This window comes from Dendropsophus ebraccatus, chromosome 14 (genome assembly GCF_027789765.1).
Source record: "Dendropsophus ebraccatus isolate aDenEbr1 chromosome 14, aDenEbr1.pat, whole genome shotgun sequence".
In the NCBI taxonomy this organism is placed as follows: domain Eukaryota; kingdom Metazoa; phylum Chordata; class Amphibia; order Anura; family Hylidae; genus Dendropsophus; species Dendropsophus ebraccatus.
The window spans coordinates 4,902,943-4,918,772 of NC_091467.1; the positions used below are offsets into that span (position 1 = coordinate 4,902,943).

The 15,830-nt window shown below is 49.2% G+C and overlaps 1 protein-coding gene across 1 annotated transcript; it reads left to right on the top strand.

The window, feature by feature from the left end:
• The first annotated feature begins 1,263 nt into the window (after positions 1-1,263).
• On the top strand, positions 1,264-8,428 carry RNF114 (ring finger protein 114). Its single transcript, XM_069953071.1, has 6 exons — positions 1,264-1,466; positions 2,734-2,884; positions 3,213-3,319; positions 5,538-5,652; positions 5,728-5,835; positions 7,955-8,428. Exons 1-6 carry the CDS (start codon positions 1,339-1,341, stop codon positions 8,018-8,020), a joined length of 675 nt encoding a protein of 224 aa, XP_069809172.1. The 5' UTR covers positions 1,264-1,338; the 3' UTR covers positions 8,021-8,428.
• The last annotated feature ends 7,402 nt before the right edge of the window (positions 8,429-15,830 follow it).

The window sequence follows — 15,830 nt, forward strand, 5'->3', positions numbered from 1 at the left end:
AAACCTCAGTGGATGACAATGCTTTCCTAATAATAAAGGGGATTTTCTACTACATTATTCATGGTGATCAGGGACTGAGAACAGTGGAAAAGACTTTCTACATCTCACATATATAACCATGTAAAAATGGTGATCTGTATGATGGTGATTATATTATCAGCAGTGATCTGTATGATGGTGATTATATTAGTGATCTGTATGATGGTGATTATATTAGTATTAGTGATCTGTGATCTGTATGATGGTGATTATATTATTAGTAGTGATCTGTATGATGGTGATTATATTACTATTAGTGATCTGTATGATGGTGATTATATTAGTGATCTGTATGATGGTGATTATATTAGTATTAGTTATATGTGATCTGTGTGATGGTGATTATATTAGTATTAGGTGATCAGTGATCTGTATGATGGTGATTATATTATTAGTAGTGATCTGTACAATGGTGATTATATTAGTATTAGTGATCTGTATGATGGTGATTATATTAGTGATCTGTGTGATGGTGATTATATTAGTATTAGGTGATCAGTGATCTGTATGATGGTGATTATATTATTAGTAGTGATCTGTACAATGGTGATTATATTAGTATTAGTGATCTGTATGATGGTGATTATATTAGTGATCTGTGTGATGGTGATTATATTAGTATTAGTGATCTGTATGATGGTGATTATATTAGTGATCTGTATGATGGTGATTATATTAGTGATCTGTATGATGGTGATTATATTATCAGCAGTGATCTGTATGATGGTGATTATATTAGTGATCTGTATGATGGTGATTATATTAGTATTAGTGATCTGTATGATGGTGATTATATTAGTGATCTGTATGATGGTGATTATATTAGTGATCTGTATGATGGTGATTATATTAGTATTAGGTGATCAGTGATCTGTATGATGGTGATTATATTAGTGATCTGTATGATGGTGATTATATTAGTATTAGGTGATCAGTGATCTGTATGATGGTGATTATATTAGTGATCTGTATGATGGTGATTATATTAGTATTAGGTGATCAGTGATCTGTATGATGGTGATTATATTAGTGATCTGTATGATGGTGATTATATTAGTGATCTGTATGATGGTGATTATATTAGTGATCTGTATGATGGTGATTATATTAGTGATCTCTATTATGGTGATTATATTATTAGTAGTGATCTGTATTATGACGTTGATTACACTAATGTGACTGATGACGTCGATCAGTAAGTTTTCTGCGTGAGGGAATCATGTGACTGGGAGCGGTCACGTGTGGCGGGGGCGGGCTCTGGATGTGTGACGTCAGAGAGTATACACGGAAGTGTCGGTGATGGCGGGGGAGCAGCGCTGGGCGAGGAGCTCCGGGGCGGCCCGGGATGTGGACCCCATGGATCGCTTCATCTGCCCCATCTGCCTGGAGGTGTACCTGGACCCGGTGCGGGTCACCTGCGGACACACGTGAGAGCCCCCCCCCCCCCCGGGATCAGCTGACCTGCCGCTACTGTGTGTGTGTGTGTGTGTGTGTGTGTGTGTGTCAGTCAGTGTGTGAGTCAGTCAGTCAGTCAGTGTCCATGCTGGGGGTCGTAGTGTTCCGGAGGGAGCGCCCCTCATCTCACCACACCGGCCCCGAGCATTTCCCGGAATATCCAGTGTCAGAGGAAAGTGAAAGTGACAGCTCCAGGGAGGAGGGCAGTCCTGTGTAAGAGAGACGGGGAGGAGGGCAGTCCTGTGTAAGAGAGACGGGGAGGAGGGCAGTCCTGTGTAAGAGAGACGGGGAGGAGGGCAGTCCTGTGTAAGAGAGACGGGGAGGAGGGCAGTCCCGTGTAAGAGAGACGGGGAGGAGGGCAGTCCCGTGTAAGAGAGACGGGGAGGAGGGCAGTCCCGTGTAAGAGAGACGGGGAGGAGGGCAGTCCCGTGTAAGAGAGACGGGGAGGAGGGCAGTCCCGTGTAAGAGAGACGGGGAGGAGGGCAGTCCCGTGTAAGAGAGACGGGGAGGAGGGCAGTCCCGTGTAAGAGAGACGGGGAGGAGGGCAGTCCCGTGTAAGAGAGACGGGGAGGAGGGCAGTCCCGTGTAAGAGAGACGGGGAGGAGGGCAGTCCCGTGTAAGAGAGACGGGGAGGAGGGCAGTCCCGTGTAAGAGAGACGGGGAGGAGGGCAGTCCCGTGTAAGAGAGACGGGGAGGAGGGCAGTCCCGTGTAAGAGAGACGGGGAGGAGGGCAGTCCCGTGTAAGAGAGACGGGGAGGAGGGCAGTCCCGTGTAAGAGAGACGGGGAGGAGGGCAGTCCCGTGTAAGAGAGACGGGGAGGAGGGCAGTCCCGTGTAAGAGAGACGGGGAGGAGGGCAGTCCCGTGTAAGAGAGACGGGGAGGAGGGCAGTCCCGTGTAAGAGAGACGGGGAGGAGGGCAGTCCTGTGTAAGAGAGACGGGGAGGAGGGCAGTCCAATTTGAGGGGGTTATCCAGTGCTACAAAAACATGGCCACTTCCCTCCAGAGACAGCACCAATAAGGTATACAGGAAGGGGGAGCAGCCCACAGTATATTGTCCTGGGGGCAGTCCCATGTAAGGCATACAGGGGGGGGGGGGGGGGAGTGTATGGAGTCTTTTCCGGGTCCATGTAAGACAGGGTTCGCCCTCCAACCCACTGATGAGCCTCGAGCTTGTGGTGTGCGGCTGTGTGCATGCTGGGAGTTGTAGTGTCAGAGCCTCATCTCTCGTCTCTCCGCAGGTTCTGCTCCACCTGCCTGCAGCAATGCATGAAGCAGAAGAGCCCCATCTGTGCGGTGTGCCGCTCCGCCCTCAGCCCCAGCAGGAAGGCCTCCGACCTGGAGAGGCAGATGCGGGATATCCCGGCCTCCTGTAAAGGCTGTCACTTACAGGTCAGTGAGTAGAGGCTGCTCTGGAGGTTGTGCCTGTCAGGGTTGTCATGGGGGCGTACGCGTCTCTAGGTTCCTCTTATCTCGGGACTTGCCTGTTGGTTCCTGGTTTGTTTAGCTTGTGCTCTGCCGCGGTGCATTGTGGGAGATAGACAGGCAGGTAAGTCCCGTGTGTCTGGCAGCAGCGCAGTGACCTCATACCCGGTGCTGGCAGCTGACTCCGCCTCTTATAACTCCTGGACTTTCCTCTCGCAGCAGGGCTTTTGGGGATTTCCAGCCATGTAGATCTCCTCTCGGCCGCTGACTGGTCACCTCGTCTGTTTCTTTACAGATGGCTCTGTCAAACATGCGCAGCCACTCCGCCACTTGTTCTAAGTACGAGAGCTACGTCATGGAGGGGATTAAGTCTGTGAAGAAGGAGCAGCCGCAGGTTGTCGGGTGAGTGTCATGTAAGATGCTGCCAAGCACCCCCATATCTGTATACCAGGTGTGTGTGCAGGGACCCCTATATCTGTATACTAGGTGTGTGTGCAGGGACCCCCATATCTGTATACCAGGTGTGTGTGCAGGGACCCCCATATCTGTATACCAGGTGTGTGTGCAGGGACCCCTATATCTGTATACCAGGTGTGTGCGCAGGGACCCCTATATCTGTATACCAGGTGTGTGATATGTATCACTATATCTGTATACCAGGTGTGTGATATGTATCACTATATCTGTATACCAGGTGTGTGATATGTATCACTATATCTGTATACCAGGTGTGTGATATGTATCACTATATCTGTATACCAGGTGTGTGATCTGTATCACTATATCTGTATACCAGGTGTGTGATCTGTATCACTATATCTGTATACCAGGTGTGTGATCTGTATCACTATATCTGTATACCAGGTGTGTGATATGTATCACTATATCTGTATACCAGGTGTGTGTGCAGGGACCCCTATATCTGTATACCAGGTGTGTGTGCAGGGACCCCTATATCTGTATACCAGGTGTGTGTGCAGGGACCCCCATATCTGTATACCAGGTGTGTGTGCAGGGACCCCTATATCTGTATACCAGGTGTGTGTGCAGGGACCCCCATATCTGTATACCAGGTGTGTGTGCAGGGACCCCCATATCTGTATACCAGGTGTGTGTGCAGGGACCCGTATATCTGTATACCAGGTGTGTGTGCAGGGACCCCCATATCTGTATACCAGGTGTGTGTGCAGGGACCCCCATATCTGTATACCAGGTGTGTGTGCAGGGACCCCCATATCTGTATACCAGGTGTGTGTGCAGGGACCCCCATATCTGTATACCAGGTGTGTGTGCAGGGACCCCTATATCTGTATCACTATATCTGTATACCAGGTGTGTGCAGGACCCCTATATCTGTATACCAGGTGTGTGTGCAGGGACCCCTATATCTGTATCACTATATCTGTATACCAGGTGTGTGCAGGACCCCTATATCTGTATACCAGGTGTGTGTGTGTGTGTGTGTGTGTGTGTGTGCGTGCGCGCAGGGACCCCTGTGTGTGATCTGTATCACTATATCTGTATACCAGGTGTGTGATATGTATCACTATATCTGTATACCAGGTGTGTGATCTGTATCACTATATCTGTATACCAGGTGTGTGATATGTATCACTATATCTGTATACCAGGTGTGTGATATGTATCACTATATCTGTATACCAGGTGTGTGATCTGTATCACTATATCTGTATACCAGGTGTGTGATCTGTATCACTATATCTGTATACCAGGTGTGTGCAGGACCACTATATCTGTATACCAGGTGTGTGCAGGACCCCTATATCTGTATACCAGGTGTGTGATCTCGATCACTATATCTGTATACCAGGTGTGTGATCTGTATCACTATATCTGTATACCAGGTGTGTGATCTGTATCACTATATCTGTATACCAGGTGTGTGATCTCGATCACTATATCTAGTTCCAGTGAAGGGAAATCCTAAAGTCTTCCTCCTGTCATTAGTTCCCCATCACGCGGTAGCCTGTACTCGGTGTGCATTCTCCCGCTAGTCTGGTGTTCCAGCCGGTAACACCGCGCACTAGCACAATAGTTCCTGACCCAGTCCTGAGTGTGGTCACTCTTCTTGGCTGTGGATCCTCTCGTTCAGTGGATCACCTTGGTCCGGGATTCTGTCAGGGAATCGCTCTGAAGCTATAGACCGCACGCGGAGTCCATCGAGCCGCGGCTCTCACCGGTAATTCCAGCATGACTTCTGCTGTGAGACAAGACGCATGCAGCGGATATTAGGTCGTCTGTTCTGGTATTTGCGTTTTCGTGTCTTATCTAGTGTGGAATGCCGGTTACCTGCCCTGATAGTTACAATATTAGACACGGCCAATCCTGCCGACTACTGATGTCTATGAGAGCGGCCATCGCTGTGTGACCATACGCTTTAGTCTATCTGCATGCACAGTATTCACCAATAGGCACATTACACCTGGACTATCCTTTGAAGCACTGGATGTAGTGTATATATCTAGGTATATATATCCACACTTTACTCTAGTACTTTACTATCTTGGGAGACAGACAGGCTTCTCCTTACATCTAGCTGCTGTCCTTTATATAGCACCAGTGTTGATGTCTTGTGCTCTTATTCTTCTTTCTATTTCAGCGATGTCCCAAACCGCTTCACCTTTGTGTGCCCTTACTGCCGGCAGCAGAACCTGGACCAGGAGGGTTTGGTGGAGCATTGCAATAAATTCCACTTCTCTGACACCACCCCCGTGGTAAGGCCTGAGCCTGCTGTCACCCTGTGCTCCCAGCGCCTGCCGGCTGCCGACTCACCCTCTTCTCTTTCCTAGGTCTGCCCTATCTGTGCCTCCATGCCCTGGGGAGACCCCGGCTACAGAAGCGCCAATTTCATGGAGCACATCCACCGCCGCCACAGGTTTTCATATGACACGTTTGTGGTTAGTATATATGAAGCCATGTAAAATGGGTACGGCTGACCACATGACCCATGTAACAGCCTCCATCTTGCTGACAGATCTGCAGGGGGACCATGGGTTGTTGTAGGATTCCCCAGTCTCATGGTATACTATGAGCTGTGTCCTTCAGGTATTGGGAATTATTACAGATGTGTCTTTCCTCTGGGTGTAGTGTCAGGATACTGTAGGACTCCCCAGTCACTGTATACAATGAGCAGTGTCCTGCATGTTTTATTATTATTATTATTATTATTATTATTATTATTATTATTATTATTATTACAGAAATGTCTTCCCCCTGGGTGTAGTGTCAGGATACTGTCGGACTCCCCAGTTACTGTATACAATATATAGTTACATAGTTACATAGTTAATACGGTTGAAAAAAGACACATGTCCATCAAGTTCAACCAAGGAGGGGATGGATACAGGGAAGGGGGAGGGGTGATATGTTCTATACATATGCATCTATATTATTTTGGTCTAAGAACTTGTCTAGCCCTGTTTTGAAGCCCTCTACTGTTTTTGCTGTGACCAGATCCTGTGGTAGACTGTTCCACAGATTCACAGTTCTCATGGTAAAGAAGGCTTGTCGCCTCCGGAGATTGAACCTTTTTTTCTCCAGGTAGAGGCAGCGCCCCCTTGTCTCTCCAGGTGGAGGCAGCGCCCCCTTGTCTCTCCAGGCGGAGGCAGTGCCCTCTTGTCTCTCCAGGCGGAGGCAGTGCCCTCTTGTCTCTCCAGGCGGAGGCAGTGCCCCCTTGTCTCTCCAGGCGGAGGCAGCGCCCTCTTGTCTCTCCAGGCGGAGGCAGCGCCCTCTTGTCTCTCCAGGCGGAGGCAGTGCCCCCTTGTCTCTCCAGGCGGAGGCAGCGCCCCCTTGTCTCTCCAGGCGGAGGCAGCGCTCCCTTGTCTCTCCAGGCGGAGGCAGCGCCCCCTTGTCTCTCCAGGCGGAGGCAGCGCCCCCTTGTCTCTCCAGGCGGAGGCAGCGCCCCCTTGTCTCTCCAGGCGGAGGCAGCGCCCCCTTGTCTCTCCAGGCGGAGGCAGCGCCCCCTTGTCTCTCCAGGCGGAGGCAGCGCCCTCTTGTCTCTCCAGGCGGAGGCAGCGCCCCCTTGTCTCTCCAGGCGGAGGCAGCGCCCTCTTGTCTCTCCAGGCGGAGGCAGCGCCCTCTTGTCTCTCCAGGCGGAGGCAGCGCCCCCTTGTCTCTCCAGGCGGAGGCAGTGCCCCCTTGTCTCTCCAGGCGGAGGCAGCGCCCCCTTGTCTCTCCAGGCGGAGGCAGTGCCCTCTTGTCCTTTGAGGGGGTTTAACCTGGAACATCTTTTCCCCATATCTCTTGTAGGGGCCATTTATATATATAAATAAATTAATCATATCTCCCCTTAAACGTCTCTTCTCCAGACTAAACAAATGTAATTCTTTTAATCTCTCCTCATAACTAAGATGCTCCATTCCCCTTATTAGTTTAGTTGCCCGTCTTTGTACCCTCTCCAGCTCTAGAACATCCTTTTTATGAATCGGGTTCCAAAACTGGACGGCATACTCCAGATGGGGCCGCACCAAAGCTTTATAGAGCGGTAATATTATATCCCTGTCCCGAGAGTCCATGCCTGTTTTAATGCATGACAATATCCTGCTGGCCTTAAATGAGCAGTGTCCTGCAGGTGGTATTATTACAGATGTGTCTTTCCTCTGGGTGTAGTGTCAGGATACTGTAGGACTCCCCAGTCACTGTATACAATGAGCAGTGTCCTGCATGTATTGGGAATTATTGCAGATATGTCTTCCCTCTGGGTGTAGTGTCAGGATGTAGTAGGATTCCCCAGTTACTGTATACAATGAGCTGTGTCCTGCAGGTATTATTATTACAGATATGTCTTCCCTCTGGGTAAGGTTGTAGGACTCCCCAGTCACTGTATGCGATGAGCAGTGTCCTGCAGGTATTAATATTACAGATATGTCTTCCCTCTGGGTGTAGTGTCAGGACATCATAGTGATCCCTTCTAGAGATTTTTCTGTGTTTGTGACATTTTTGCTGCTCTGTCGCCACCTGCTGGTGCTTATTAATATAACATTCATTTTACATCTCTGCTTCTTTCCATCTGTGTAGGATTACAGCGCTGATGAGGACGCCATGATGCGGGAAGCTCTGGTCCGATCTCTGACAGACAATTGAGGATAGGGGTGGCTGGAGAGTCTGTGTTGTCTGACTCCACATGTTCTGCTGATCCTCCTGTAGCCAGATCGTCCATATAGCAGATCGGCGGTGGAAGAGCAGAAAGCGACTGTTCTGTGTAGACATTGATCTTGGGTGTTTGTTCACGGCTCAGTTTGTCCAGGTGATAGATGTCTGTGTGTGTCAAATGTTTTCACCGTCCATCATGAGGACGACTATTTCAGCCATCACTTAATCTGACGCCCCCCACCCCCATATAATAACTGCATTGTACAGGTTTCTATGTGTATCTATCATGTATTTTGTAGGCCGGGAGAGATGTCTTTGTATAACGTATACAGCTAGATTTTATATCGGATTTATTATTACTTTCAGTTTCGTTTTTTTTTTTTTTTATTGATTTTCATTGATCCTGTAGGTGTGAACACACCATAAAGGGGTTATCCAGGATGAGAAAAGCACAGCTGTTTACTTTTTTTTTTTTTTCCCCCTGCAAAAACAGTGCCTTCCCTGTCCTCAGGTTGTGTGCAGTATTACAATTCGGCTCCATTCATGTCGATGTTGCAAACCCCCCACACCCGGCCTGAGGACAGGAGAGGCGCTGTGTCTGGAAGAAAACTGCCATGTTTTTTAATCCTGGAGAACCCCTTTAACTCTCCATAGGATGTGGTCTGAAGCCCAGCTCTTTGTATGTAACCCCAGGGCGACATATATTAAGGCTTTTACATTTTCCCTTCACATTTGCTGCTCTGTCATCTGTCCTGGGTTTTCTGTAGATGCGTAGATATAGCGTATGAGCAGTACATCATATGGATGGGGTTGTCACAGTGTCTGTCCCTGAGATCTATTAGGGTCCCCTCCTCTCTTAGTCCATTGCAGTGGTCCCCAACTTGGGGTTCTCCAGATGATGCACAACTACAACTTCTATCATGCCCAGACTGTGAGCTGGTAGCGTTATACAATACCCATCGTGCCCAGACTGTGAGCTGGTAGCATCCTACAATACCCATCATGCCCAGACTGTGAGCTGGTAGCGTTATACAATACCCATCGTGCCCAGACTGTGAGCTGGTAGCATCCTACAATACCCATCATGCCCAGACTGTCAGCTGGTAGCATCCTACAATACCCATCATGCCCAGACTGTCAGCTGGTTATATCCTACAATACCCATCATGCCCAGACTGTCAGCTGGTAGCGTTATACAATACCCATCATGCCCAGACTGTCAGCTGGTAGCATCCTACAATACCCATCATGCCCAGACTGTGAGCTGGTAGCGTTATACAATACCCATCATGCCCAGACTGTCAGCTGGTAGCGTTATACAATACCCATCATGCCCAGACTGTCAGCTGGTAGCGTTATACAATACCCATCATGCCCAGACTGTCAGCTGGTAGCGTTATACAATACCCATCATGCCCAGACTGTGAGCTGGTAGCATCCTACAATACCTATCATGCCCAGACTGTGAGCTGGTTGCATCCTACAATACCCATCATGCCCAGACTGTCAGCTGGTAGCGTTATACAATACCCATCATGCCCAGACTGTCAGCTGGTAGCGTTATACAATACCCATCATGCCCAGACTGTCAGCTGGTAGCGTTATACAATACCCATCATGCCCAGACTGTCAGCTGGTAGCATCCTACAATACCCATCATGCCCAGACTGTCAGCTGGTAGCATCCTACAATACCCATCATGCCCAGACTGTCAGCTGGTAGCATCCTACAATACCCATCATGCCCAGACTGTCAGCTGGTTATATCCTACAATACCCATCATGCCCAGATTGTCAGCTGGTAGCGTTATACAATACCCATCGTGCCCAGACTGTGAGCTGGTTGCATCCTACAATACCCATCATGCCCAGACTGTCAGCTGGTAGCGTTATACAATACCCATCATGCCCAGACTGTCAGCTGGTAGCGTTATACAATATCCATCATGCCCAGACTGTCAGCTGGTAGTATCCTACAATACCAATCATGCCCAGACTGTCAGCTGGTAGCGTTATACAATACCCATCGTGCCCAGACTGTCAGCTGGTAGTATCCTACAATACCAATCATGCCCAGACTGTCAGCTGGTAGCGTTATACAATACCCATCATGCCCAGACTGTGAGCTGGTAGCATCCTACAATACCCATCATGCCCAGACTGTCAGCTGGTAGCATCCTACAATACCCATCATGCCCAGACTGTCAGCTGGTAGCGTTATACAATACCCATCATGCCCAGACTGTCAGCTGGTAGCATCCTACAATACCCATCATGCCCAGACTGTCAGCTGGTTGCATCCTACAATACCCATCATGCCCAGACTGTCAGCTGGTAGCGTTATACAATACCCATCATGCCCAGACTGTGAGCTGGTAGCGTTATACAATACCCATCATGCCCAGACTGTCAGCTGGTAGCGTTATACAATACCCATCATGCCCAGACTGTCAGCTGGTAGCGTTATACAATACCCATCATGCCCAGACTGTCAGCTGGTAGCGTTATACAATACCCATCATGCCCAGACTGTCAGCTGGTAGCGTTATACAATACCCATCATGCCCAGACTGTGAGCTGGTAGCATCCTACAATACCTATCATGCCCAGACTGTCAGCTGGTAGCATCCTACAATACCCATCATGCCCAGACTGTCAGCTGGTAGCGTTATACAATACCCATCATGCCCAGACTGTCAGCTGGTTATATCCTACAATACCCATCATGCCCAGACTGTCAGCTGGTTATATCCTACAATACCCATCATGCCCAGACTGTCAGCTGGTAGCGTTATACAATACCCATCATGCCCAGACTGTCAGTTGGTAGCATCCTACAATACCCATCATGCCCAGACTGTCAGCTGGTAGCGTTATACAATACCCATCATGCCCAGACTGTCAGCTGGTAGCGTTATACAATACCCATCATGCCCAGACTGTAATTCCCATCATGCACTGACAGCCTTTGGCTGAGAGCCGTTGTAGTTCAGCAAGAGCTGGAGAGCCATAGGTTGGAGGCATTTTATTACTACCTGGTTGAAAAATTAGGGGCTTCATGGTGGATTTGTGGGGGTCTCGTTGGGCACAGTACTCCAGTATTGGTTATTCTAAGCTTCAGCAGCCAATCATAAGCATTTTAAGATGACCATACACATGCCAGATACGGCCTGACCATCTAAAGTGTATAGGGGTCTCCCCTACACGCGGGGCACAGAGGAGTCTGGCAGCAGCTTTCTTCCATCTCCCTCCTCAGAATCCAAGCTGAGTGTGCACTTGTTTATACCCACAGATGAGCTTTTCCGCAGCATTTCTGATATTTTATGTGTTTGTGTGAGGGGGGGGGGGTGTTCTTCCTCTTTGCTCCGCCTCCAGCGCCCCAGCAGACAGCGACTGACACCATCCCAGTGGTCTCTTTAGCAATACATACCTGTGATGTCAGCTCTATAGGTGAAGCTCCGCACCTCCTCTATATTCTTTGTAGCATCTTAGAATCTCTTGCAATAACTTTCTTTCCTGTTGGCTTGGTGCTGGGGCAGGTGGGGGAGGAGCTGGGGCAGGTGGGGGAGGAGCTGGGGCAGGTGGGGGAGGTGCTGGGGCAGGTGGGGGGGGCATGGTTTCTGGGTTTGCTGTCTCTCTTCTGTACAGTTTTGTCTGTATTCTTATTTCTTTCCTCCCCTTTTGCATTATACCCCTCAGTGACTTAGGACTCAGGGTCAATGTTTTGCTCTCAGGCAGAAACACACTGGTTTTCCTTAAAGAGGACCTGTCACCCCCCCCCCCCCCCCGTGCCGGGGTGACAGGCTCCTGACCCCCTGCTAGATCCCCTATACTCACCTAATCCCGCCGGGTCCCGCTCCCTGATGCGGTCGGGTCACGGAGATTTCAGCTCCCGAAGCCCGGCGCGCGCGCACACAGCAGAGTCCGACGCTCATAGAGAATGAATGGGGAGTCCGATGCTCCGTCATCGTCATTGGCATCGGACTCTCCTGTGACCGCGCGCGCCGGGCTTCGGGAGCTGAAATCTCAGTGACCCGACCGCATCAGGAAGCGGGACCTGGCGCGATTAGGTAAGTATAGGGCGCTCTAACGGGGAGTCGGGAGCCTGTCACCCCGGCATGGGGGGGAGATAGGTATCCTTTAAAGGGGTACTTCAGCGAAAAATGTAGTTTTTTAAATCAACTGATGTCTGAAAGTTATACAGATTTGTAAATTACTTCTATGTAAGAAAAAAAATCTCCAGTCTTCCAGTACTTATCAGCTGCTGTATGTCCTGCAGGAAGTGGTGTATTCTCTCCAGTCTGACACAGTTCTCTCTGCTGCCACCTCTGTCCATGTCAGGAACTGTCCAGAGCAGGAGAGGTTTTCTATGGAGATTTGCTGCTGCTCTGGACAGTTCCTGACATGGACAGAGGTGGCAGCAGAGAGCACTGTGTAAGATTGGAAAGAATACACCACTTCCTGCAGAACATACAGCAGCTAATAAGTTCTGGACAACTGGAGTTTTTAATATAGAAGTAATTTACAAATCTATATAACCAGGTGATTTGAAAGAAAAATGTTTTGCTGGAGTCCCCCTTCAAGGAAAAGGCAAGTCCATTTTTACTTCATATGTCTGTATCTCCTGTATGGTTGGGTCATTGGCTTTTGTGTTCCATCCAACCCAGGCAGCTGTGGGTCACTATGGCTCTCCAGCCGAGGCAGAACTACAACTACCATCATCCGTCTCATACCAGAATGGGGAGCGCTGCTCTGAAGCCTCCAGTGTATAATGGTTACTGAATCATCACTGTATAATGACCCATCCTGACACATTCTAGCAGAATTTGCGGGGAGGCATTCATCCTTTGCACAATTTCAACTGGAACAAAGGGGATGACAACCTGCAAATTGATGATGTGGTTTTTAATTCTTTAAATTTCAAGATTTAGCGGCTTTTTTAAAAAAAGTCACATATAATGAAGGTGTCTAAAGACCTTCAGCACTATGGGGCTATCCAGAATGAGAAACGCAGCTACTTTCCCGCAGAAACAGCGCCACCCTTGTCCTCAGGTTATATGTGGTATTACAAGTCGGCTTCATTCACATCAGTGCAACTGGGCTGCAATATCACACCCGACCTGAGGACAGGAGAGGCGCTGATTATGGAAGAAAGTCTGTAAGGTAAGCCCTAAAAACTTGTAATGACAACATGGTGCTTAGACTAGCCCCCATGCTGGCCAGCTGCCCCTCCAGGTCCTCAGCGTGTCTGTGAACGGAGCCTTTATCTCTTGCATCTATGTTCTTCACAGCTGAGTTTGTTTCAGTGTCTTAGCGCAGAAACGGAAGACACAAAGCTGCTGGGGATCTGTTCACATTATTCACTAAATAAAAGTCCTGCTCATATTATGATGATACCTCATACCCCGTTACCCCGACTCCGCATCACTGCCCCTGCGGGATGTCAGCTGTCCAAGCGCGGGTATGCATGCTAGCCACCGGTGCTGCTATCTGAGCTCTTGGAGGATATATTACGGTCACCCCCCCCCCCCCCCCTTAGTGATAACAGGTGACGCCATTGATATGTGCAGCACTACTCCCCCTTCCCCGGTGTTGATCACTTACAGGAGGCAATACACATCACAGTGGGCCGCACCCTCGCACATTTACGTTCCCCTCCCCCCATTTATTTTTGTTTGCACTCCCTCCCCACCGCCCCACCCCAAAAAGCTCCTCCCTCCTGTCACTTTATAATTTATGCAAATCAATGATTCTTAATGTATCAGACGATTTACGCAAATTTTACTAAAACCTTGTTTGTAATTTTGAGCAGCAATAAAGCACTTAAAGGAATCGGTGAGCCGTGTCCAATGCTTGTGTGTGCCGCCACCAACGCATCCGTACCAAGGAATCGCCGCCAGATCCTCATGTGTGCTGCCACCACCGTGCTCTGTACAGCAGCGTCTGTGACCGAGGAAACGCCGTCAGATCCTAGTGTGTTGCCACCAACGCGTCCGTACCAAGGAATCGCCGGCATATCCTTGTGTGTGCCGCCACCAACGCGTCCGTACCAAGGAATCGCCGCCAGATCCTTGTGTGTGCTGCCACCAACGTATCCGTACCAAGGAATCGCCGGCATATCCTTGTGTGTGCCGCCACCAACACGTCCGTACCAAGGAATCGCCGTCAGATCCTAGTGTGCCGCCACCAACACGTCCATACCAAGGAATCGCCGGCATATCCTTGTGTGTGCCGCCACCAACACGTCCGTACCAAGGAATCGCCGCCAGATCCTTGTGTGTGCTGCCACCAACGTATCCGTACCAAGGAATCGCCGGCATATCCTTGTGTGTGCCGCCACCAACGCGTCCGTACCAAGGAATCGCCGGCATATCCTTGTGTGTGCCGCCACCACCGCGTTCTGTACAACAGTGTCTGTATCCAGGAAACACTGCCAGATCCTTGTGTGTGCCGCCGCCACCGCGTTCTGTACAACAGTGTCTGTATCCAGGAAACACTGGCAGATCCTGGTGTGTGCCGCTGCCAACACGCTCCATAGGGGGACATGGGACCCCCTGCCTCAGGATCCCATTATTCCTGTACATAGTTCAGAGCAGCATACTGGAATAAACTTATTGTATTTAAAGGGGTACTCCATTTTATTTTTTCTTTTAAATCAACTGGTTTCTCAAAGTTATACAGATTTGTAATTTTGTTTCTGTTTAAAAATCTCCAGTCTTCCAGTACTATCAGCTGCTGTATGTCCTGCAGGAAGTGGTGTATTCTCTACAGCCTTCCAGTACTTATCAGCTGCTGTATGTCCTGCAGGAAGTGGTGTATTCTCTCCAGTCTGACACAGTGCTCTCTTCTGCCACCTCCATGCCAGGAACTGTCCAGAGAAGGAGAGGTTTTCTGTTTCAATCTTTTTATTACATTTTTATATAATGTCAGAATTATTATAATATAATAATAGGAGATATACATATCTCTAAAACAGTAAGCAGGAGAGGTTTAATATAGGGATTTGCTGCTGCTCTGGACAGTTCCTGACATGGACAGAGGTGGCAGCAGAGAGCACTGTGTCAGACTGGAGAGAATACACCACTTCCTGCAGGACATACAGCAGCTGATTAGTACCTGAAGAATAGAGATTTTTTTTTTTCTTAATAGAAGTAATTTACAAATCAATATAACTTTTTGAAAGCAGTTTATTTGAAAGGAAAAGATTTTTGCTGTAGTGCCCCTTGAACCATCTTTATATGGACCATCTATATGGCCGCCACACAGTCCCCCCCATCCATGGCCCAGACTCCTTGTGAGGTGGAGTGTCAGCAATACCCTGATCCACATTGACATTGTCTGTCATCTATGTATTGTGCCGGACCCCTCAGTCCAGACGTGGCCCCCTACACCTGTCCTGTATATTCCACCACAGGAAGCGGCTCCCGCCTCACTTTGCATCTCCTTATAGTGAGTCCTTTGTGCTGATCACCTGTGAGGTGTCGGGGTGATGTGTGAGCGGCGGCGGGGCCTGCACCTTGTGGATTCACCTCACTAATAAATGTGTCCATGTTGGGGAAAGTGACAAAAGCCTTAATGTGGTTTGTGGAGGGCGACAGGTGACGTCTGATGTGCCGCTTATCCTCTGCTGGGTGTGATGACACTGGGACTGGAGACCTGAGCCGCTTATCCTCTGCTGGGTGTGATGACACTGGGACTGGAGACCTGAGCCGCTTAACCTCTGCTGGGTGTGATGACACTGGGACTGGAGACCTGAGCCGCTTAACCTCTGCTGGGTGTGATGACACTGGGACTGGAGACCT